The sequence below is a fragment of the Caloenas nicobarica genome, chromosome 25 (genome assembly GCF_036013445.1).
Source record: "Caloenas nicobarica isolate bCalNic1 chromosome 25, bCalNic1.hap1, whole genome shotgun sequence".
Lineage (NCBI taxonomy): Eukaryota > Metazoa > Chordata > Aves > Columbiformes > Columbidae > Caloenas > Caloenas nicobarica.
Window position 1 is genome coordinate 263,980 of NC_088269.1, and position 20,129 is coordinate 284,108.

Below are 20,129 nucleotides of genomic sequence, written 5' to 3' on the forward strand. Positions count from 1 at the left end.
GTCTGTGGGGCTGGGGAATGAGCTGAGTCTCCCTGAAACAAATGCCAGCATTAGGACACTTGGATATCTCCTGGGAGTTTCCTTCCAAGCTGTGAGCTGCCCTCCAGGATGCAAACCTGTCCTACAGCATCTTTGTGTATCTGAAAGCCCCATGGAGAAGTGCAGAGCTGCTGTGACCGAGAAAATGCTGTTGGGTTTGTGAAATGTGTCAAGTGTGTCCTGGGCTAAACATGAGGTACTGAGACCTTGGGAAAAGGTGAGACATGTCGTGGTCTGAGGTGGGTCCCTGTGCTCTCAGCAGTGCCCGGTGGCTTTTCAGGGTAACGTGGCAGTGTGATCAGCCTCCATCTCAGAAAGGTGCCAGCCCAGGGCAGCTGGAGCAAGACAGAGGGACAGAGCAGCTGCCCTCACTCTGCACTGACCCACAGGCCTCCTCTGGTCTCGCAGGACTCGCTCTGTTCTCCCTGAGTGCAGCAGAAATGCTGAGGGTTTCTGACACCCAACAACACTCTACAGGGCAGTTGTAGGACTGGACTAGATGATCTTTCGAGGTCCCTTCCGATCCCTGACATTCTGTGATTCTGTGAAGCTGTAAAAATCCCAAACATTTCAAATTTCATTTTACCATCCTGTTTCATTCTGGTGACGGTGCAGATGCTGACAGGCCCTTCTTCACCAGCAGCAGTTTCAGATGGCAACTTTGAACCCCAGGTCCATCCCCTGCCTCCCGTTCCCATGACCCCTGCTGCAGAGCGGGGCTGACTCCTGGGCAGCCAGTGGGCACAGGCCCTGCTCCTCACGGCACCTCCAGCCAGCGCCACCCAGGGCTCAGCCACGGAGCTGAAGGAAGGTCTGGAACAGGACAAGGGGGTGTGGAGCAGGGGAGGGTGTATGAGAAATGGCTTTGATTTTACCCAGAGTAGTCTCCCCTAACTTGTCACTGTGTTTTCTTCTTGTGACAGTGCCCACGCCCATGGGCAGCAAATGTCCAACAGGAGCTCCATCACCCAGTTCCTCCTCCTGGCGTTCACAGACACACGGGAGCTGCAGCTCTTGCACTTCTGGCTCTTCCTGGGCATCTACCTGGCTGCCCTCCTGGGCAACGGCCTCATCATCACCACCATAGCCTGTGACCAGCACCTCCACACCCCCATGTACTTCTTCCTGCTCAACCTCTCCCTCCTCAACCTGGGCTCCATCTCCACCATTGTCCCCAAGTCCATGGCCAACTCCCTCTGGGACACCAGGGCCATTTCCTATATGGGATGTGCTGCCCAAGTCTTTCTGTTTTTCTTTTTCATTTCAGCAGAGTATTGTCTCCTCACTGTCATGTCCTACGACCGCTACATTGCCATCTGCAAACCTCTGCACTACGGGTCCCTCCTGGGCAGCAGAACTTGTGTCCACATGGCAGCAGCTGCCTGGGCCACTGGGTTTCTCAATGCTCTGCTGCACACGGCCAATACATTTTCACTACCACTGTGCAAGGGCAATGCCCTGGACCAGTTCTTCTGTGAAATCCCCCAGATCCTCAAGCTCTCCTGCTTAGATGCCTACCTCAGTGAGGTTGTCTTTCTTGCGTTTAGTCTCTTAATAGGATTTGGGTGTTTTGTGTTCATTGTGCTGTCCTATGTGCAGATCTTCAGGGCCGTGCTGAGGATCCCCTCTGAGCAGGGATGGCACAAAGCCTTTTCCACGTGCCTCCCTCACCTGGCCGTGGTCTCCCTGTTTGTCAGCACTGGTATGTTTGCCCACCTGAAGCCCCCCTCCATCTCCTCTCCTTCCATGGATCTGGGGGTGGCAGTTCTGTACTCTTTGGTGCCTCCAGCAGTGAACCCCCTCATCTACAGCATGAGGAACCAGGAGCTGAAGGAGTCCATCAGCAAAGTCACTGCACAGATGGTTCTCAATAGTGGTAAGTTTTCCATCGCTCCTCAGGAATGAATCCCATGGTGCCCTATTGAAGGTTTGTCCTTTGTTTGCCATTTTATCTTTTATTTTTCTTTTTAGTTAATCTTGGTGTTCATTTTAATTTTAATTATTTTTCTACATAATGTTTGAATCCTTCTTACTTATCTTGAGAAATGTACATGCTCTGTCTAACCAGGATCTGATCTAAAAGCGTGCTTTTTCCTGGGCCAGAGCTGACACTCTTCTAGCATCTCTGAAATAAAGTGGGATCCCACCAGTGCACTGACTGATGTTTGGTCTCTTCTTCCAAAGCTGATGTCAACAACAGACCCAAGGAATTTCACCCCAAATGGGCCAATTTGCCCTTGGAATTCAACGAGAAAATCTCATGGTCCCTTTGGTATGTCTTGGCAACCAAGGGCGTTGGATTTTGGAGTCACCCATTGGTGTGTGGTGACTGTGGAGATGGTGAATGGTCAGTGAGGTACATCCTGAGGGCTTTCTCAGATATGACAGTGCAGAAGAAGTTCTCCAGAAATGTAACCTGGAACTTCCTGGTGAGCTTTGGAGGGTTCTATGGGGACAGTGTGTGCCTAGGGCAAGCGGTGACTGAAGCCCCACTAAGGGAGAGATCATCAAAGGTGGAATCACCCAGATGGAAAGTGCTAAATACCAGTATTTGCAAGGAAAAATAGATGGACGTCCCCAACCACACACAGACCAACAGAGAACAGCACCTTTGCAGCCACCACACCAAACACAGAACACACAGCCCCAGGGACCACATCCTGTCCCCATCTGGTTCCTTTCTCAGGCTGATCTGGTGGGAAGGTCATGAATGGTGTGTTCATCCTCTGCCACACTTACCCATGGGCACACACCCCCACGGTCCCTCCAGTGTGGGACTGAGTTTTGGCTCTGCCCAGGTGTCCTACCCACTCTTGGAGCTGTTCCCCACTTGGCACCTTCAGCTTTGGGTCTCTCCCCATCCTGGTGTCCTCCTCTTCCAGCCAGCCCCCCTTGCAGCTGGACAGAAAAGCATGGACATACAGTCACACACACACTAATGAGCTCACACAGCTAATAGAGGAGCAGAGTGTACTAAAAGGGCAGGACACACCATGTTGATCAGGCCCAGGATTTGGACAGATCAGCACCAAGCAGCCCCTTCCCAGCTGCAGCTGGGCCCTTGCACCCCTCTTCTCTCCCCATTCACAGGCATCTTCCTGCCAGTCCACCCGGGTCCATCCCTTTCCGTGCCCCAGTCCCCTCCCCAATTAACAACTACCACCAATTACTTTTTCTTCAATGGTCCCAGGTTTGTTTCATTTGTACCATCATGTAGTAGTTGGGATGCCATTGTCAAGGTCATCTGGGCCTTCAATGGCATCACTGAGGGATTCTGCTGGTGCTGCTGCCTTGCAAGACTTGATGACCCAGAAGCTCCCCAGTGCTCCCCTTCAGTTCTGCATGCATTTTGGCCTCTTCTCACATCTCTGCTCTTCAGCCACTGGTGAGACTCAGTGGGGACACGTAGTGCTGCCAGTACTCCTCGTCCCTTCTCTCACGGTTCTCTGTCACATCCCAGTTTCTCATGCCATGTCCCATGTGTTCCCATTTGATATGCAGGTGTCTCCACTCCAAGGCAGGGCCTGACCAGGGCCTGCAGCCTTCACATCTGGTGTTTTTGATGGCCTCATGATGCCAGCCTGCTCCTAGCCAATCAGATTGCTGTCACGAGGTGACCTCCAAGCAACAGCCACACTGTTGGTTTTACCCAGCTCCCCCATCCCTGAGCTGTCATCTGTGTCATGTTGGGGTTTGTGACATGCTTGGTGATGTCACAGCACCTGACTGGTGCAATTCAGTCACGTTGCAAAACAAGTGACCTTGAAATCAGCCTCCCAGCCATGACACCTCTCTGGGCATCTCCCAGTTCCCGCAACAGCAGTGAACTCCCAGTCACCCCCCACACACTTATACTTTGCCATACCTGTTAAACTGCCTTTATCATAACCCATGATTTTTCTCACTTTCATCCCTCTGATTCTCTCCCCCATCTTACTTGGGGAAGTGAGTGAGCGGCTGTGTGGGGCTTAGTTGCCAGTTGGAGTTAAACCACAAAAAGTCAAAGTCGGAAGATGTCAAAGCAAAGAGGCAAAGTGAATAAAAGGCGTGATTTTTACTAGCCAGTTCTGCATGAATCCCAACCTATTTGGGTTACAGGAATGTCTTCCAGTAGAGTCTGCACCTCCTAGACCCATGCGGATGGACTGGCACAGTCACCCCCAGCAGGGAGCATTCCCCATCTCTTAGGCTGAGCCACGCAGTCAAGATGCAAACCTCTGCAGCGCCCACTGCTTACAGGCCTCCAGGCAGGGTGTGACTCATTCTGCATCACCCTTCAAGCCTCTATCAGCTCATTTTGCTTCCACTACCCACCCCTGCAACGATCGAGACTGTGGGAGCTTTGGCATTGTCCCTATGTTCTGGGGCAAGGTTTCTAAATTCCTCCTTTGCAGCTTCCACTGCTTCCACCTGCTGCATGTTGCCTTTTTGCCCCAGAGTTCAGTCAGTTCAGACAAGCAGCCTCCTGAGATGGTTCCTTCTTTTCAAAGGTATTTGGAGAGGTCATTCTTGTCCTTGAAGGAAGCTGTCCTATAAGGTCTATCGGATCTCCTGATAGATCTCCTTTATTACTTGTATGTGTCTCCCAAGTACATCAAAGACTCCTCCCCATGAGTCCACTGACCTGTGCTCTGCGGCTGGCCTCACTCACTGCCCTTTGGCACCTGGGACCCCACTATGTCCTGGTTATGACAACCAAGGCTGACACTGGTCATCACATCCCTGACCACCTCTTCCTTGTTGGCCAGGGCCAGGTCCAGGTGAGCACCACCCTTGTTGGCCCACCTGGCAGCTCTGCTAAGGAGTCCCCTCAAAATCCTCCACACCATTGTCATCCTGTTGCTTTCCCTGGCCAGTGAGTCCCAGGCCACTTACAGTCCCCCACAGGAGCCCGTTCATTAACCTGGAGACTTCTTCTGGTTGCCAACACAAGACTTTTTCTGCCTGCTCTCTCTGATCAAGTAGTTTATAACTGCTGAGACAGTGTCACCATTACGGAGTTCTCCTCCTTGCCTCACTCACATCAAGCTAACTTAACGTGTTACCCATCTCATTGAGGAACTCCATATAACTGAGCTGCCTCTTCACACATGGGGCATCCGCTGTCCTCATCCTCCCTGCACTCCCTCCAGCAGAGCCTGTATCCCTCCACTGCAGCATCCCAGCTCAGCAAGCTGTCCTACCACATGTCATTTAATCCAAAACATCACAGTGCTGTGACAAGGCATGGGGCTCCTCCAGGCAGTGCACATGTTGGCTGCAGCACCTCAGCTGTGGCACCAGGGTGGAGCGCAGACGCCTCACAAGGAAACCTGGGCAGTGATCCTGACCAGAACAACATCATACATCAGTTAGGCCTGGGCTGCACGTACAGCATGGCCTTCACACCTGTGCTGAATGCACAGGTCACCTGGCCACAGGACAAGCTCAGCAACTCCTTGTCACACAAGACCCTGCAGGCAGCTCCCACTATGTACTGTAAGAAAGTCCTACAGGAGCTTGAACTACCAAAAAAGGAGACTGTCTTCTATGGATGGGGTGTGCACGGTTTACTGCATTCAAGTGAAAAGCCCATTCGATGGGACACCTCCTGGGGTTCCCACCAACTAAAAGGACATAAGATTGCCTTGGTGATACTCACCTTATAGTGTCATACCTAATGCACAACAATTTAAAAGATACCTCACAGAGTCTGACTGTCTTCCTTACTGGAATCATAACAGACCAGCACCTCCTGGGGATAAACACCCTTGACTACAAACCCTTCAGTCCCATGGACTAGTAAGGGTGTAGTTTGCTCACGTAACACCTGGCTTCACCGTCATCTGCTGCTGGTTGTTGTCCTCCAGAGTCCTGCCTGAAACCTCAAAGACCTGGGAGACCTTGCTGGTGGTAACTGAGGCAAAGAGTTCATAGTCTATCTACACCTATTCCTACTAAATTCAGCAGTGGTCCTACTTCTCTCTTTTTCCTCTTTAACTGTTCATGATGCAGCAGCAGCTCATCTTAGTTATGGTTGCATTTGCCTTTCAGTTGAGTTGTGATATGCACCATTGCTGGGCCTGGAGGTTGTTGCCCTTGAAGAGAAGATGTATCCAGGCACACTGTGAAAATTATTGCTCTTTTCATTGATTGTATCATCAAGAGAGTGAGTAAAGATCCCTGTTGATGTGCTGCTTGTGCATGCAATGCCTGAAGCTATTGAGCAGAGGAGGGACAGGCCTTGCCTCTATGGTTAGACTCAATGATCTTGAGGGTCTTTTCCAAACAAAATGATTCTATGATGGCAGTTGATGCCTGATGCCTCTGAAGGCATCAGGCAACAGCCCAAAAGCAGCAAACTGTATTCTCTGCAATGCAGCTGGAGCACCTGTGACTCAGCCACCATGAATGAGAACTGCTTTCCTATATGTCCTGTGTGGTCCATGCCAGCCTTGGCATCTCATGTAGCTCTGTGGGCTTCAATTTGAACATGAAATTGAGCACCTGCCCTGAATTCTGTGAGGCCATGTGGGGCTGAACATGGGACAACTGCCAGTGTAGTCACTGCAGAGCTTGTAAATTCATTTGGTGGACAAGAGAGAGATCAAGCTGTCCCTATGGTATAGGACAGCAATTGTTCTTATGAATAACTCTATCAACTGCCATGAACATAACGAGTAGGAAAAGGTTCCTTTGGCCTTTGTTTGTAAATCAATTGTTATTTCACTTGTCCAATGGAATTTCTTACCAGGCTCACGTATGATCTCCAAGCTGTTGCCCTCTTTATGAACTCCTCAATTAGAGCCTGAAGTTACCTGTATGTACCTTGCACCACCTGTGGCAACTCAAATGTTTCCAGCTATTTGCAGCCAGCGCCACCCAGGGCTCAGCCACAGACCCGAAGGAAGGTCTGGAAAAGGACAAGGTGGTGTGGAGCAGGGGAGGGTGTATGAGAAATGGCTTTGATTTTACCCAGAGTAGTCTCCCCTAACTTGTCACTGTGTTTTCTTCTTGTGACAGTGCCCACACCCATGGGCAGCAAATGTCCAACAGGAGCTCCATCACCCAGTTCCTCCTCCTGGCGTTCACAGACACACGGGAGCTGCAGCTCTTGCACTTCTGGCTCTTCCTGGGCATCTACCTGGCTGCCCTCCTGGGCAACGGCCTCATCATCACCACCATAGCCTGTGACCAGCACCTCCACACCCCCATGTACTTCTTCCTCCTCAACCTCTCCCTCCTCGACCTGGGCTCCATCTCCACCATTGTCCCCAAGTCCATGGCCAATTCCCTCTGGGATACTAGGGCCATCTCCTCTGCAGGATGTGCTGCACAGATCTTTGTTTCTCTTTTTAGCTTCTGCAGAGTACTGTCTTCTCACCGTCATGTCCTATGCCACTTGCAAACCCCTGCACTACGGGACCCTCCTGGGCAGCAGAGCTTGTGTCCACATGGCAGCAGCTGCCTGGGCCACTGGGTTTCTCAGTGCTCTGCTGCACACGGCCAATACATTTTCACTGTCACTGTGCAAAGGCAATGCCCCGGACCAGTTCTTCTGTGAAATCCCCCAGATCCTCAAGCTCTCCTGCTCAGATGCCTACCTCAGGGAAGTTGGGCTTGTTATATTTGGTGCCTCTGTATTCTTTATATGTTTTGTGTTCATTGTGCTGTCCTATGTGCAGATCTTCAGGGCCGTGCTGAAGATCCCCTCTGAGCAGGGACAGCACAAAGCCTTTTCCATGTGCCTCCTTCACCTGGCCGTGGTCTCCTTGGTTTTGACCACTGCAATATTTAACAACCTAAAGCCCCCCTCCATTTCCTCACCAAGCCTGGACCTGGTGGTGTCTGTTCTGTACTCGGTGGTGCCTCCATTTGTGAATCCCCTTATCTACAGCATGAGGAACAAGGAACTCAAGGATTCCCTGTGGAAACTTATGACTGGAGCTTTTCTGAAGCAACAAACTGATTATCTTCTTGTCCATAACAGTTACAATGTAACTCATTGCATGCTCTGGCTCTCTTCCTTCGTTGTTTTTGTTTCAAAATTTTTTAAATATTTTAATCTCATTTCTATTTCTCTGTCCAGTTTTTTTCATGGAGTGGATTTGTAAATGAAGAGCTGTGCTGTCTATGTGTTTAACCAAAATAAAGGACTCTGCAGCAACTCATGACATCTTTCCTCCAAGGCCTGTTTGGACCTGCAGGGACAGTTCCCGTGTGCGTGGGAGGAGGGGAAAAGAGTCCAGCCTGGCAGCACTGCCGTGGAGCACCAGCTCTTGGTCTTCCAGAGCTGTTCTCGTTCCACTCCCACACTCTCCTTCTCATCCCTTGTGTTGGTGCAAGGCCTGAGTGCTCTGGCAGCTTGGTCACCGTCCTGCTGTGTGTCAGTCCTGTGAGCACAGGCAGGGACAGGCAATGGGCACTTGTGTGACAGAGCTGGGCTCAGAACGGCCTTTCCAGAAAGAAAGGTGATCTCCTCAGGGCAGGGCCTGATGGTTTAGCTCTTCTCACAAGGCTTCCCTCAAGAATATGCCCATGAAAGTGGCCACAGATGCAAACACCAGGGTACAGCTAAACAGTGTGTGTGTACAGGGCTGAGCACACAGCAGTGTCCTCTCACAGCCAGGCCTCCTGCCAGAGACCTGCAGGACCAGCAGAGCAGGGTCTGGGCTGTGCTTGTGGGCGCTGGACACCCAGTGGAATTTGCCCCAATCATCATGGACTAATCCCTCACAATCTCCATTTCCAGCCCTGGCCTCTCACCCCAGCTCAGAGAGGTTCTTTGTTCCTCCATGGAAAGACACTGAAGGCGCAGGTCAGCAGTCCATGTTTCATTGTATAGATGAGATGTGAGCACACACATCGTGTACATGAGATGAGATGAACCTGAGTGAGCACAAACACCATCAGTTATTCCTGGAGGTTCCATGATGGCCTGTGGGACAGACAGGGTCTCAAGGTCATTTCTCGTTGGGAGTAACATCCCGTGGAAACTGCCTAAATGCAGCACTGGGATGTGCTTCCTTTAACCAATGATGTCCCTGTGTCCATTCCTCATGACGTGGGACATCTCAGATGAGTGCAGAGCAGGGTGACACACCACAGGGCTGAGGTGCCTCCCGTCCCTTTGGAGTAGCAACAGGAGGCCAGAGGGACACTGTGACTCCTGGCCCTGTGCGTAAAAGGGACAGACTCCGTCTCTGAAGATCCTTGGGTGCATAAGGAGTCCATGAGGCCAGCTCAGATGTGGACACCTGACAGAACCGTGACATTTCTGTGTGTGACTCCAGGAACAAACCCCACTGGCCCAGGCAGATTAATCTCACATGCTCCTGTCTGCTACGTCATCCTTACCCGTGATTCTGGACTGTGGTCTCGAATGTGCCAGAGCAATCAGAGAGGTTCTGAGGTCCTTGGAAGAGGCAGTTGTCAAACCTGTCTTCGAGAAAGGCAGGAATAAGTATTGGGAGAATTAGGGGCTGGCCAGCCGACCTCCATCCCTGGGAAGGGGATGGGACAAGTCTTCCTGCAGCCATCTCCAGGCACTTAGAAAACAAGGAAGGGATTGCTGAACCCAAATGGGCAGGGAAAGAAGGGAATGTTGTGTACCTGGAATTCTGCAAAGCCTTAGACCTCGTGATGTCCTTATAATCTGATCAATGCTCTCTGGGCTAAAGAAGTGGATGCTGGCTGGGAAGCTGGCTGGATGATGAAGCCCAAATGTCAGCAGTGGTGCGAAGTGCCCCATATAACCAGTTGCCAGTGGAATCCCTCAGTGACCAGCACTTGGGCCAGCACTGTTGAATGTCTTTGTTCTCCCCCTGTATGATGTGATGCAGTGAACCTTCAGCTCCTTTGTGGATGGTGCAAAGCTGAGCAGAGGACTTGGACAACCTCACCTGGTTCACCCTGCCCTGAGTAGGAGAGTGAGACAAGATGATGTTCACGGCTCTCTTTAAACCTGAGTTACTCTATTATTCACAGAATTTTTCCTTTGGAAAGTTTTTGGAAGACAGGATAGGTGGAGGAACAAGGAAAAAAAAAAAAAAAAGAGAAAAAGAAAGAAAAAAAAGAGGCAGATGAGGAGACATAACAGGTGTCAACATAAACAGAGCAGTTCCTGTGAAGAATGTTTCTCTACTCAAATTGTTAGTTAGGAAATCTATAATCAGCTCCATAAACTCCCTGTTTTGCTCATTGGCCCCCTGGGATTTGCATCACATTTCTTTACATCAGATTCTCCACTGAAGTTTGCACCTGATTGTTACAGCTTCTTTGCAGGAATTACTTCATGCTTTCCTTAGAGAACTGGATGTAGACAGGCACAGAGGGACTTTTTTAATTAGAGGAAACAAAAAAGGGGGGAAAAAACCCCAAAAGCACAATAGAACTTAACGATCTTTCTCAGTTCTATGGTTAAATTAAGTAGTGTCCAGTGAGGTCCATCACCACAATTGAAGAGTTGCCTACAGGGAGTATGAGAGTGATGGCTGAAAGACAATTCAGCTTCACCCGCCTGAAGCTCAAAGCAGGGTGAGAGGCTCTGAATGAGCAAAGAGGAGGAAGAACCTCTGGAGAATAATGGAAATTGCAAATGTCCAGACAGGCTTCTGAAGAGATGAGTTCAGACATGGTGGGTTGAAAAAGGACAGGTAGATTCTGGAAGATCAGGGAGATTAAACACACAGCATGATGAACATAGTTCTGGCAATGCGAGCAGAGGGAAATGTCAATGTTTCATCTCCCACAGTTCCTACACATTCTGAAAATTCATACTTTGGCAGGATAGAAATTCCACAGACATTTTATTGGAACTATTGAATTATCGCATTTGATGAAAAACTATTGATGCAGAGTGTCTCCTAACGCTGTGAGGACTAGTAGGAAAAGCAGTGTCCTTGTGCTCCTTCACTGTATGGACAACCTTGCTCCTCACCTCCCCAACTCTGTCATGTCTCTCTATGGTTGGCTGTTTTAGTGGAAAATATACATCCATATGACACATATAGGGTTTAGATTCCTCCCAGAGCAGGTCTTGGATTTGCAGTCTATCCAGAAGTTTATCTTGGATCTGCTCATCTTCCCATTCACCCCAGAAACAGGCAAACACACACACACAAATGGGTCTGGCATGGACTGCTCTTGAGCTTGAAGATCACAGAATCCTAGAACATCTCCAGTTGGAAGGGACCCATAATGATCACTGAGTCCAACTCCCTGATACTTGCAGGAAGACTTAAAACTAACCCACGAAATTAAGAGCATCCTGCAGGTGCTTCTTGAACTCTGCCAGAGTTGGTGCCATGACCACTTCCCTGGGGAGCCTGTTCCAGTGACTGACCACCCTCTCAGTGAGTAGACCTTTCCTGATGTCCAACCAGAACTTCCCCCGATGCAGCTTCATTCCACTTGCATGTGGAATGTCAGGGATTGGAAGGGACCTTGAAAGCTCGTCCAGTCCAATCCCCCGCCAGAGCAGGAACACCCAGATGAGGTTACACAGGAAGGTGTCCAGGCAGGTTGGAATGTCTGCAGAGAAGGAGACTCCACAACCTCCCTGGGCAGCCTGGTCCAGGCTCTGGCACCCTCACTGGGAAGAAATTTCTTCTCATCCTTAAGTGGAACCTCCTGTGTTCCAGTTTGTACCCGTGGCCCCTTGTCTTATTGGTTGTCACCAAGAAGAGCCTGGCTCCATCCTCCTGACACTCACCCTTTCCATATTGATCACCATGAATGAGTCACCCCTCAGACTCCTCTTCTCCAAGCTCAAGAGCCCCAGCTCCCTCAGCCTTTCCTCACACGGGAGATGCTCCACTCCCTTCAGCATCTTTGTGTGCTCAGCCGTGCCCAGTGCAGGGGGCTGCAGAGCTCTGGGCATTCACCCCACAGCCCCAGGCCCTCTGAAGGGCACAGCAGCTGCGGGGGGCACAGACGGGTCTCAGCCTCCCCCACAGCCCCAGGGCTGGAGCTGGACATGGCACAAGGACATGGAGACCAGTGAAAATCCAGCACTCCTGGTGTCATCTCCAGGAGATTCCCAGCACAGACGGCCTGTGCCCCTCAGTGCCAGCCCCTCTCCCCAGGCCAGAACAAGAGTCCTGCTCCAGCAGCAGAGCAGCCGGCCCCAAAAGACTGTCTGCAGAAAGAGGTTTCTCTTTCTCCTGGACTCCTCCCTGCAGGCACAGAAATGCTCCCTTGCTCTTCTCCAGAGACATCCCCTTCCCCAGGTGAGGGTGTCCAGGCTGGCCTGGCTGGTCTTGGTTCCCTCCCTGTGCTCCCTGCAGAGCCCTGGGCTGGTGATGCTGCTCTGCACAGTGAGGGGCTGTGGTGCCCTGGGGCCATGGGGTGACTCTGCACTGGCCATGCTGGTCGGGGTGGGAAGCAGACCCAGCTGGATCAGGATCACTGCTGCTGAGCCCTTTCCATCTTCCCAGAGGGCTCAGGAGCCAAGGACAAGGCTGGGCAGGATCATGGGGTGACTCTAATGGCACAAAGGGCAGGGGAGGCTGCACTAGATCCAGCCTTTGGGCTTTCAAATACAGTGTTCTCAACCATTGTCCACTCTAATGTCACTTTGTCTGTTGTGTATCACAGCCTCTCCTGACATTGCAGATCCTTGTTAGCCCATGGGCTCTTCAGGTTCACCTTTTCCTCTGGGAGACATTACCTTGAATGCTCACTCATTTTAGGAAATGCCACTCACTGCCCACCCAGATTCAGACAATGTCCCTGGAGGTCCCATGAGCTCTCCTGGCAGCTCCCGATTCCTCTCCAGGATGGCATCTGCCATCAGCCTGATGTGCGGAGAATGACCTTACAACCTGTAAGATTGTAAAGCAGGTATGTTTATTTCAGTGCTGGACACACGGGGAAATAATTTTCACCAAAGATGAGTGCAAATTCCCAGTAGCTGTGAGCTTAGTTAAATACTGTAAAGTGTTACATATTCATGAAAGTTCTAGGAATGCCTATACATATTCATAATCTGTCCCCAAGAAGGCGGTTCTTATTACAATGAGTTCCGGGAAATCATTTCCACAGTCTCCACCTTTGGCCCCTCCTGGTTGCGCCTGCGCAGTGATCGTGAACCGGGGTCATCTTCTTTGTACACATTCACCTCTGGCCTGGTGTGATGAGTTGGCTGGAACTCAGACTGCTGAGTTGGTTAGAACTGACATATCTCCTGTCCTGTGCCCAAGTTTCGGTTATCTAATTCACCCAAGGATGCACCCAAGATTTTGTCTCCCTGCAAGGCCTGTAAAGTCGTCAATAAACTTTTGTTTCTCTTACACAAGGCTAATAAAAGCTAGGCATTTGTAATGTGGGTTAAGGGTTCTAAGTGTTAGTTGTCTAAGTATTAATTAGTTAAGTGTTAATCAGTTAATTCCCTGTATCAAGCCCCCCTGAAGGTTACAGAGCAACAAGCAGAGAAGCAGTTGCAGTCTGAGTGGCCACATGACCAAGGAGGGTGGAGCTCTCAAATTGTCATGACCAATTGATCAAGAAGAGCAAAAAAGCATAAGTCCTTTTGAGGGACTTGGGTGTATTCCTGATGCCAGCTTTGGAAGAGGCGTCCAGCCTTCTGGCCCTGTCCTGAGGAGTCCTTTTAGTTATGTTGGTTCTTGCACAGAGACGAGATCTGACAAAGTGGTTCCCATGGCCTGCTCCCGCCTGCAGCCACAGGGATGCCACTGTAGGGAAAACAGGCCTGTCACAAGTTCCACTGGACCTCAGGGGTGGCACAAATCCAAGGGCCTGGCAGGACAATGTGCATGTGGGGAGAGACCAGCACTGAAAAGGCTGCATCCTGCTGCTGTCTTTGGCCATGGCTCCAGGGAAGCAGCAGCCCTGACTCACAGGTGCCAGAGAGTGAGAGCGAGCACTGAGGAAGCCAGGGGATACCCCAAGGGCCAATGGGGCTGCTCCTCCATGGGGTAGCTGGACATTTGCCTCCTGAAGCCCTCCTGCATCCAGAGGACATGTGAAGATATGGGAGCTGAGACAGACAATTTTCTACTGGTTTATTAATAGATTTTATCTGAACAGGGAGTCTGGCTCCATATGTACACATCGTCTTTGTGTCAAGAAAAGACAAGCAGGAGGGCAACAATAATGTTACCATAGGTATAAACCAAAAAACAAACATCTGAAGAAGAGCACTAAGGAAAAATAAAGACACACATGAAGAACAGTCATTCCTGGATAGTTCTGAGATACTGTGGGTGCTCTAGTGGGATAATGGGCACCTAATTAATCTGAAGTAGTGACTATGCAAATAGGTTCCACAGAGCATCCTTGAGCTCCTGGTTCCTCATGCTGTAGATGAGGGGGTTCACTGCTGGAGGGACCACCGAGTACAGAACAGACACCACCAGGTTCAGGGATGGGGAGGAAATGGAGGGGGGCTTCAGGTGGGAAAAAATGGCAGTGATCAAAAACAGAGTGACCACGGCCAGGTGAGGGAGGCACGTGGAAAAGGCTTTGTGCCGGCCCTGCTCAGAGGGGATCCTCAGCATGGCCCTGAAGATCTGCACATAGGACAGCACAATGAAAACAAAACATGAAAAGAAGAAACAGACACCAACAACAATAAGCCCAGATTCCCTGAGGTAGGCACCTGAGCAGGAGAGCTTGAGGATCTGGGGGATTTCACAGAAGAACTGGTCCAGGGCATTGCCCTGGCACAGTGGCAGTGAAAATGTATTGGCCGTGTGCAGCAGAGCATTGAGAAACCCACTGGCCCAGGCAGCTGCTGCCATGTGGACACAAGCTCTGCTGCCCAGGAGGGTCCCGTAGTGCAGGGGTTTGCAGATGGCAACGTAGCGGTCATAGGACATGATGGTGAGAAGAAAATACTCTGCTGAAGTTAATAAGAGAAACAGAAAGAGCTGTACAGCACATCCTGGATATGAGATGGCCCTGGTGTCCCAGAGGCAATTGGTCATAGATTTAGGAACAGTGGTGGAGATGGAGCCCAGGTCGAGGAGGGAGGGGTTGAGGAGAAAGAAGTACATGGGGGTGTGGAGGTGCTGGTCACAGGCTATAGCGATGATGATGAGGCCGTTGTCCAGGAGGGCAGCCAGGTAGATGCCCAGGAAGAGCCAGAAGTGCAAGAGCTGCAGCTCCCGTGTGTCTGTGAACGCCAGGAGGAGGAACTGGGTGATGGAGCTGCTGTTGGACATTTGCTGCCCATGGGCATGGGGCACTGTCACAAGAAGAAAAGGCAGTGACAAGATGGGGGAGATTTCTGTGAGCAAAATCAAAGCTATTTCGCATACACCCTCCCCTGCTCCACACCCCCTTGTCCTTTTCCAGACCTTCCTTCAGCTCCGTGGCTGAGCCCTGGGTGGTGCTGGCTGGAGGTGCCGTGAGGAGCAGGGCCTGTGCCCGCTGGCTGCCCAGGAGTCAGCCCTGCTCTGCAGCAGGGGGTCATGGGAACGGGGGGCAGGGGCCATCCTGGGGTTCAAAGTTGCCATCTGAAACTGCTGCTGGTGAAGAAGGGCCTGTCAGCATCTGCACCGTCACCAGAATGAAATAGGACAGTAGAATGAAGTTTGAAATATTTGGGTTTTTTACAGCTTCACAGAATCACAGAATGTCAGGGATCGGAAGAGACCTCGAAAGATCATCTAGTCCACTCCTGCAACTGCCCTGGAGAGTGTTGTTGGGTGTCAGAAACCCTCAGCATTTCTGCTGCACTCAGGGAGAACAGAGCGAGTCCTGCGAGACCAGAGGAGGCCTGTGGGTCAGTGCAGAGTGAGGGCAGCTGCTCTGTCCCTCTGTCTTGCTCCAGCTGCCCTGGGCTGGCACCTTTCTGAGATGGAGGCTGATCACACTGCCACGTTACCCTGAAAAGCCACCGGGCACTGCTGAGAGCACAGGGACCCACCTCAGACCACGACATGTCTCACCTTTTCCCAAGGTCTCAGGTCCCCACATTTAGCCCAGGATACACTTGACACATTTCACAAACCCAACAGCATTTTCTCGGTCACAGCAGCTCTGCACTTCTCCATGGGGATTTCACATAACACAAGGATGCCGTAGGACAGGTTTGCATCCTGGTGGGCAGCTCACAGCTTGGAAGGAAACCTCAAGCAGACAGCCAAGTGTCCTAATGATTTTTCCCTGTCCATGTCTCTTCCCTGTCAGCACTCACAGACCCCATCCCACCGTCTGTGCCTGCACCCTGGCACTACAGATCCTGCCTGTTCACAGGGCACTGCCTGGGGGCACCTTCCTGTTTGCAGGTTGGAAAACAGGACAGGTCAGACTAAGGCTGATGGGTCCGGCAAAGGTGATGCATGTGCTGTCCACAGGCAGAGGAGTCGCCGAAGGAATGTTATGAGGCTTCTGTCAGATGCACTGATCACTCAGAGTTGCAGTTCAGCAGTATCAGTGACTTGTTTAAGCAGGAGGGCTCATTTTCATTTTATCCTTTCCTGCACCCCCAGCCCTTGGGACAGGAAACTGAAAAGACAGGCTCAGGAAAGCTCCTTATCTGTCTGGTAATCCTTGCATTGATCTTCTCCTTGAGGCATCCACTTGCAAAAATCCTGGGGGTGATCTGGAGCTGTGAGCAGCCCTGACCCACACAGCACCCTCTCCACAGCAGAAGCACCTTTCCTACCCGCATAGGGGTGGCTCCTTCCCCCCACAGCTTCTCCCCACAGCACCGTGGGGATCTCCCAGGCAGGCTGAGTGCTGACCCTGGCAGGCGGCAGAGTCCCTGTCCCAGCACAGCCCTGGGGTGCAGGGACCCTGCCCTGCAGGACAGCCCTGGGCACCCCTGGGTGCTCACCCGGCTTCACAGCTGTTCAAAATTGCCTGACAAGAGCCCCCTCCTTCCAGATCCCACAAGCTGTGCCTGTCCAAACTCTAGGAGAGCTACAGCTGCATTGCCCTGCACCCAGAGACTTACCGGGTGAAGGGCTGCAAAGATTTCTCCTCCAGTGAGCTCTCAGTCATGCTCCCAATCCTGACCACCTTTAAGCTCTCTCTGCCTTGCTGGTCTCCCTGAGATCCCCAGGCAGAGCCCTCAGCCCTGCTGCGCTTTGCAGAGGAGCTGCTCCTGGGCAGAGCTGTCTCTCTGTACCGCTGCCGCTTGCCATGAGCTTCCTGTGTCCCAGGAGCCCAGCCCAGCTCAGCAGCGCAGGAGCAGCCCAAGGCGCTTTAATGACCCCTCTGGTGGGTTTGGTGCTGAGTCCATGAACCTCAGACCCTGGAGGAAGTTGAAGAAACCTCTCAAGAAGTCCAAGTCAGATTCAAACTCCAAAGTTTCTTGTAATGTTACTGGGTCCCCCTGAGGAACACTACTGAGGAACTGACCCCAGGGTCTGGTTAGAGATGACAGGTCAGGAAAAGCAAGGTGAAGGTCTCTCTGACGATCAGTAAACCTGGATGTGTTTCATTAACCAAAGGGCCAAGCCCTGATCCCCAGCCCTGGGAAGGCAGATCCTGTCCTTCCCACGTTGCCCAGAGCTCTTCCTGGGACAGTGTGATGTGGGGCTGTGCAGGGCCAAGGGCAGGAGTATGGTCCGACACCTCCCAGGTTCCTGGCTGGGGACAAGGAGGCCATGAGGCCCCTGTGCTGTAAGGAGAAGCTGTCTCCTCACGGGCATCAGTGGTGGAGACAACAGCCATAGCCAAGGGGAGAAGGAGCTCATGTCTGGTGGGGCTTTCAGCCTCTTTACATCCCTTCATCATCTCCACGACAGCCTGTCCTATGCTGTGGCATCACCTGCACCTCTTTCCCTGCAGGCTGGAGACATTCCCCCTGCTACTCCACCTTGCTCTTCTCTGAGCATCTTCCTTCCTTTGCTGATGTCTCTCTGTCCTCCCCAGCTGTTCCTTGAAGCACAAAGCCTTGGGCTGATGCAGACTCCCTCTGGGTGACCTGCTCCACCACAGCACTTCCCTTCCAGTCACGTTCCTTTCTGCTCATGTCCAGTCTGGACCTCCCCAGCTGCACTTTGTGGCGTTATTTCTTTCTCATGCTCTTTCCCACTATGAAGAAAACCTCCACCATCTCTGAAACCACCATTGGAGCACCCTCAGGCTACTCCTACACTGCTGCAGTCTCCCCAGTGCTGCTCGGCCAAAGCAGCCCAGGTCCCTCAGCATCCCACACCATGTGCACAAGGTCCTGAACCCTGCCTTGGCAGAGCCCTACACTCTCCAGTTCCTCCCCACTACTCCAACTGGGAGCCGCACACTGGCACACACCCGTGTGTGTGGGGTCACACCAGTGCTGAACCGAATGGGATGAGAACTCCAGGTGTCTGGGTCCCCACGCTCCTCCTCATGCAGCCCCATGTGCAGCTGCCTTGTTCATGGCGAGCGTGCAGCACGGGCTTGTGTGGCGGCCCTTGTAGTGCCCAGGCCCTTCTCCTCAGGGTCACTGCTCAGCGTGTCAGGTCCTGCTCTGTCCTGATGGATGGGGTTATTCTCCTGGCCTGATATAGGACTGGCCACTTCTCCTTTTAAAATTTAAGAGATTCCTGATGGTGGAACCCCAAAGTTTCTCCAGGTCTGGACTCTCCCTGCACTGCTGCAGCCGCAGTCCCTCCAATTCCAACGAGGTCAGGGACCACTTGCCTGGGGAGCCCCCGCTGCCCCCTAAAGAAAAGGGGCCTCAGCCTCCAGGAACTCTCCTGAGCCCAGAAAGAGGCCACTAAAATGGCAGCAGTAGCAGGGTTCCATCAAGAGTTTATTCAAGAAAAAGGAAATAATTTCCAATTTCCCTAGCACAGTCTTTCAGTGCTGCTTTCTCCTCCTTACCCTGGTGCCTCTCCCTGACTGCAGTGCCCCACTTGCGCTGGCACCAGATTGCTGGGGGCATGGCCATGTGCCCCCACAGCCCCAGGGCTTTGTCATTAGTGCCCTCACTCACAAGGGAAAACTCATCTTGTCACTCGCCACATAAAGGAGCTCCATACATCCAAGCAACTTCTTCACTCTGAGGGAATCCCACTGCTGATCCTTCCAGCCCGTCTCTCCTGAAAAGCCTGTACCCACCCATTGCAGCACCCCAAGATGTGTGACTTGTCCCACCATGCCTTGGCGGTGACTCCATGGATGTCAAACAGCACAGGCTGCAACTTGTCCTGGCTGTGCCCTTGGCTGAGGCCATCAATGCACAGTTGGGCTGTGGCACCTCAGCTGTAGCACCCGGCCAAGCTCTGAGAGTCTTAGGGAAATCTGGTAGGTATCAAGAATCCACGTCCCCATGTGTGCAAAGGTTTGACTTCAGAGCAGAAAAATGTCACAGTGGTTGGCAGATGGAAAATTAGGGCTGAAATTGGGCAACAGGAGAGTGAGCAAGCCCTGCTGTCCCCAAGGCCAGAGAGAAACAGGGCTGGGAATGACAGACCTGGAAGGAAATGTGTGTTTTGTCCGTGGCATCTCTGCGGCCTCTGAGGTACTTGGGCAGACGTGTCACTATCTCTAGGAATGACAAGGTGCTGCTGACAGGCCCAATGTGACAATGGTTTGTCTGTCTCTTGATTGTGTTATCAAGGGGGTGAGTACAGCTTGGTGAAAAGAAAAAAAGCAAATTTGGAAGGGTAACTATACTCATGGACACTCGGGTGTGATGCACTTCCTATTCAAGGGCTGCCCTACATCTACTGGATAAAGAAGGGACAGATCTTGTGATGCTTCAGAGGTGGAAAGGAGTTTCTTGCACAAAGGCACCGAATCTGTCTGCAGTGCTGTCGGGGGTGTCTGTCCCACACTCACTGTGAATGGGGATGACTGCCCTGGACAGGACCATCGCTGTCCCTGCCCAGTGCATGTAGGGGTGTGTGAGAGCTTGGCACCTCACGTAACACTGCAGGCCTGTAATTGGCATTAAGGGGAATAACCTCCCTGAATTTGATTTGTCAATAGAATTATAGAATAATTTCAGCTGGAAGAGACTCTCAGGATCATCGAGTCCAACCATAACCTAGCCTAACTCTAGCACTAAACTATGTCCCTAAGAAACCCATCTAAATGTCTTTTAAACACCACCAGGGATGGTGACTCCACCACTTCCCTGGGCAGCCTGTTCCGCTGCTTCACAACTTTTTCCATGAAGAGATGTCTCCTAATATCCAACCTGAACC

The 20,129-nt window shown here is 51.7% G+C and overlaps 2 protein-coding genes and 1 pseudogene across 2 annotated transcripts; 2 read left to right on the top strand and 1 right to left on the bottom strand.

Annotated features, from left to right (window-relative positions):
• Positions 1-20,129, top strand: part of LOC135998385 (ciliary microtubule associated protein 1A-like) — a 175,618-nt pseudogene that overhangs the window by 26,439 nt on the left and 129,050 nt on the right.
• Positions 985-11,380, top strand: LOC135998553 (olfactory receptor 14A16-like). The gene is made up of 3 exons (XM_065651781.1): positions 985-1,915; positions 7,378-8,015; positions 11,252-11,380. Exons 1-3 carry the CDS (start codon positions 985-987, stop codon positions 11,378-11,380), a joined length of 1,698 nt encoding a protein of 565 aa, XP_065507853.1.
• LOC135998327 (olfactory receptor 14J1-like) lies at positions 14,289-15,203 on the bottom strand. The gene has a single exon (XM_065651470.1). It carries the CDS (start codon positions 15,201-15,203, stop codon positions 14,289-14,291), a length of 915 nt encoding a protein of 304 aa, XP_065507542.1.

Excerpts from the sequence above, each read along its gene's own strand:
- LOC135998553 (XM_065651781.1), top strand. The coding sequence starts at position 985 with ATGTCCAACAGGAGCTCCATCACCCAGTTCCTCCTCCTGGCGTTCACA. Across the intron at positions 1,916-7,377 it reads ACAGATGGTTCTCAATAGTG|CTTCTGCAGAGTACTGTCTT; the intron begins GTAAGTTTTCCA and ends TTCTCTTTTTAG. Across the intron at positions 8,016-11,251 it reads TTGTCCATAACAGTTACAAT|GAAGACTTAAAACTAACCCA; the intron begins GTAACTCATTGC and ends TGATACTTGCAG.
- LOC135998327 (XM_065651470.1), bottom strand. The coding sequence starts at position 15,203 with ATGTCCAACAGCAGCTCCATCACCCAGTTCCTCCTCCTGGCGTTCACA.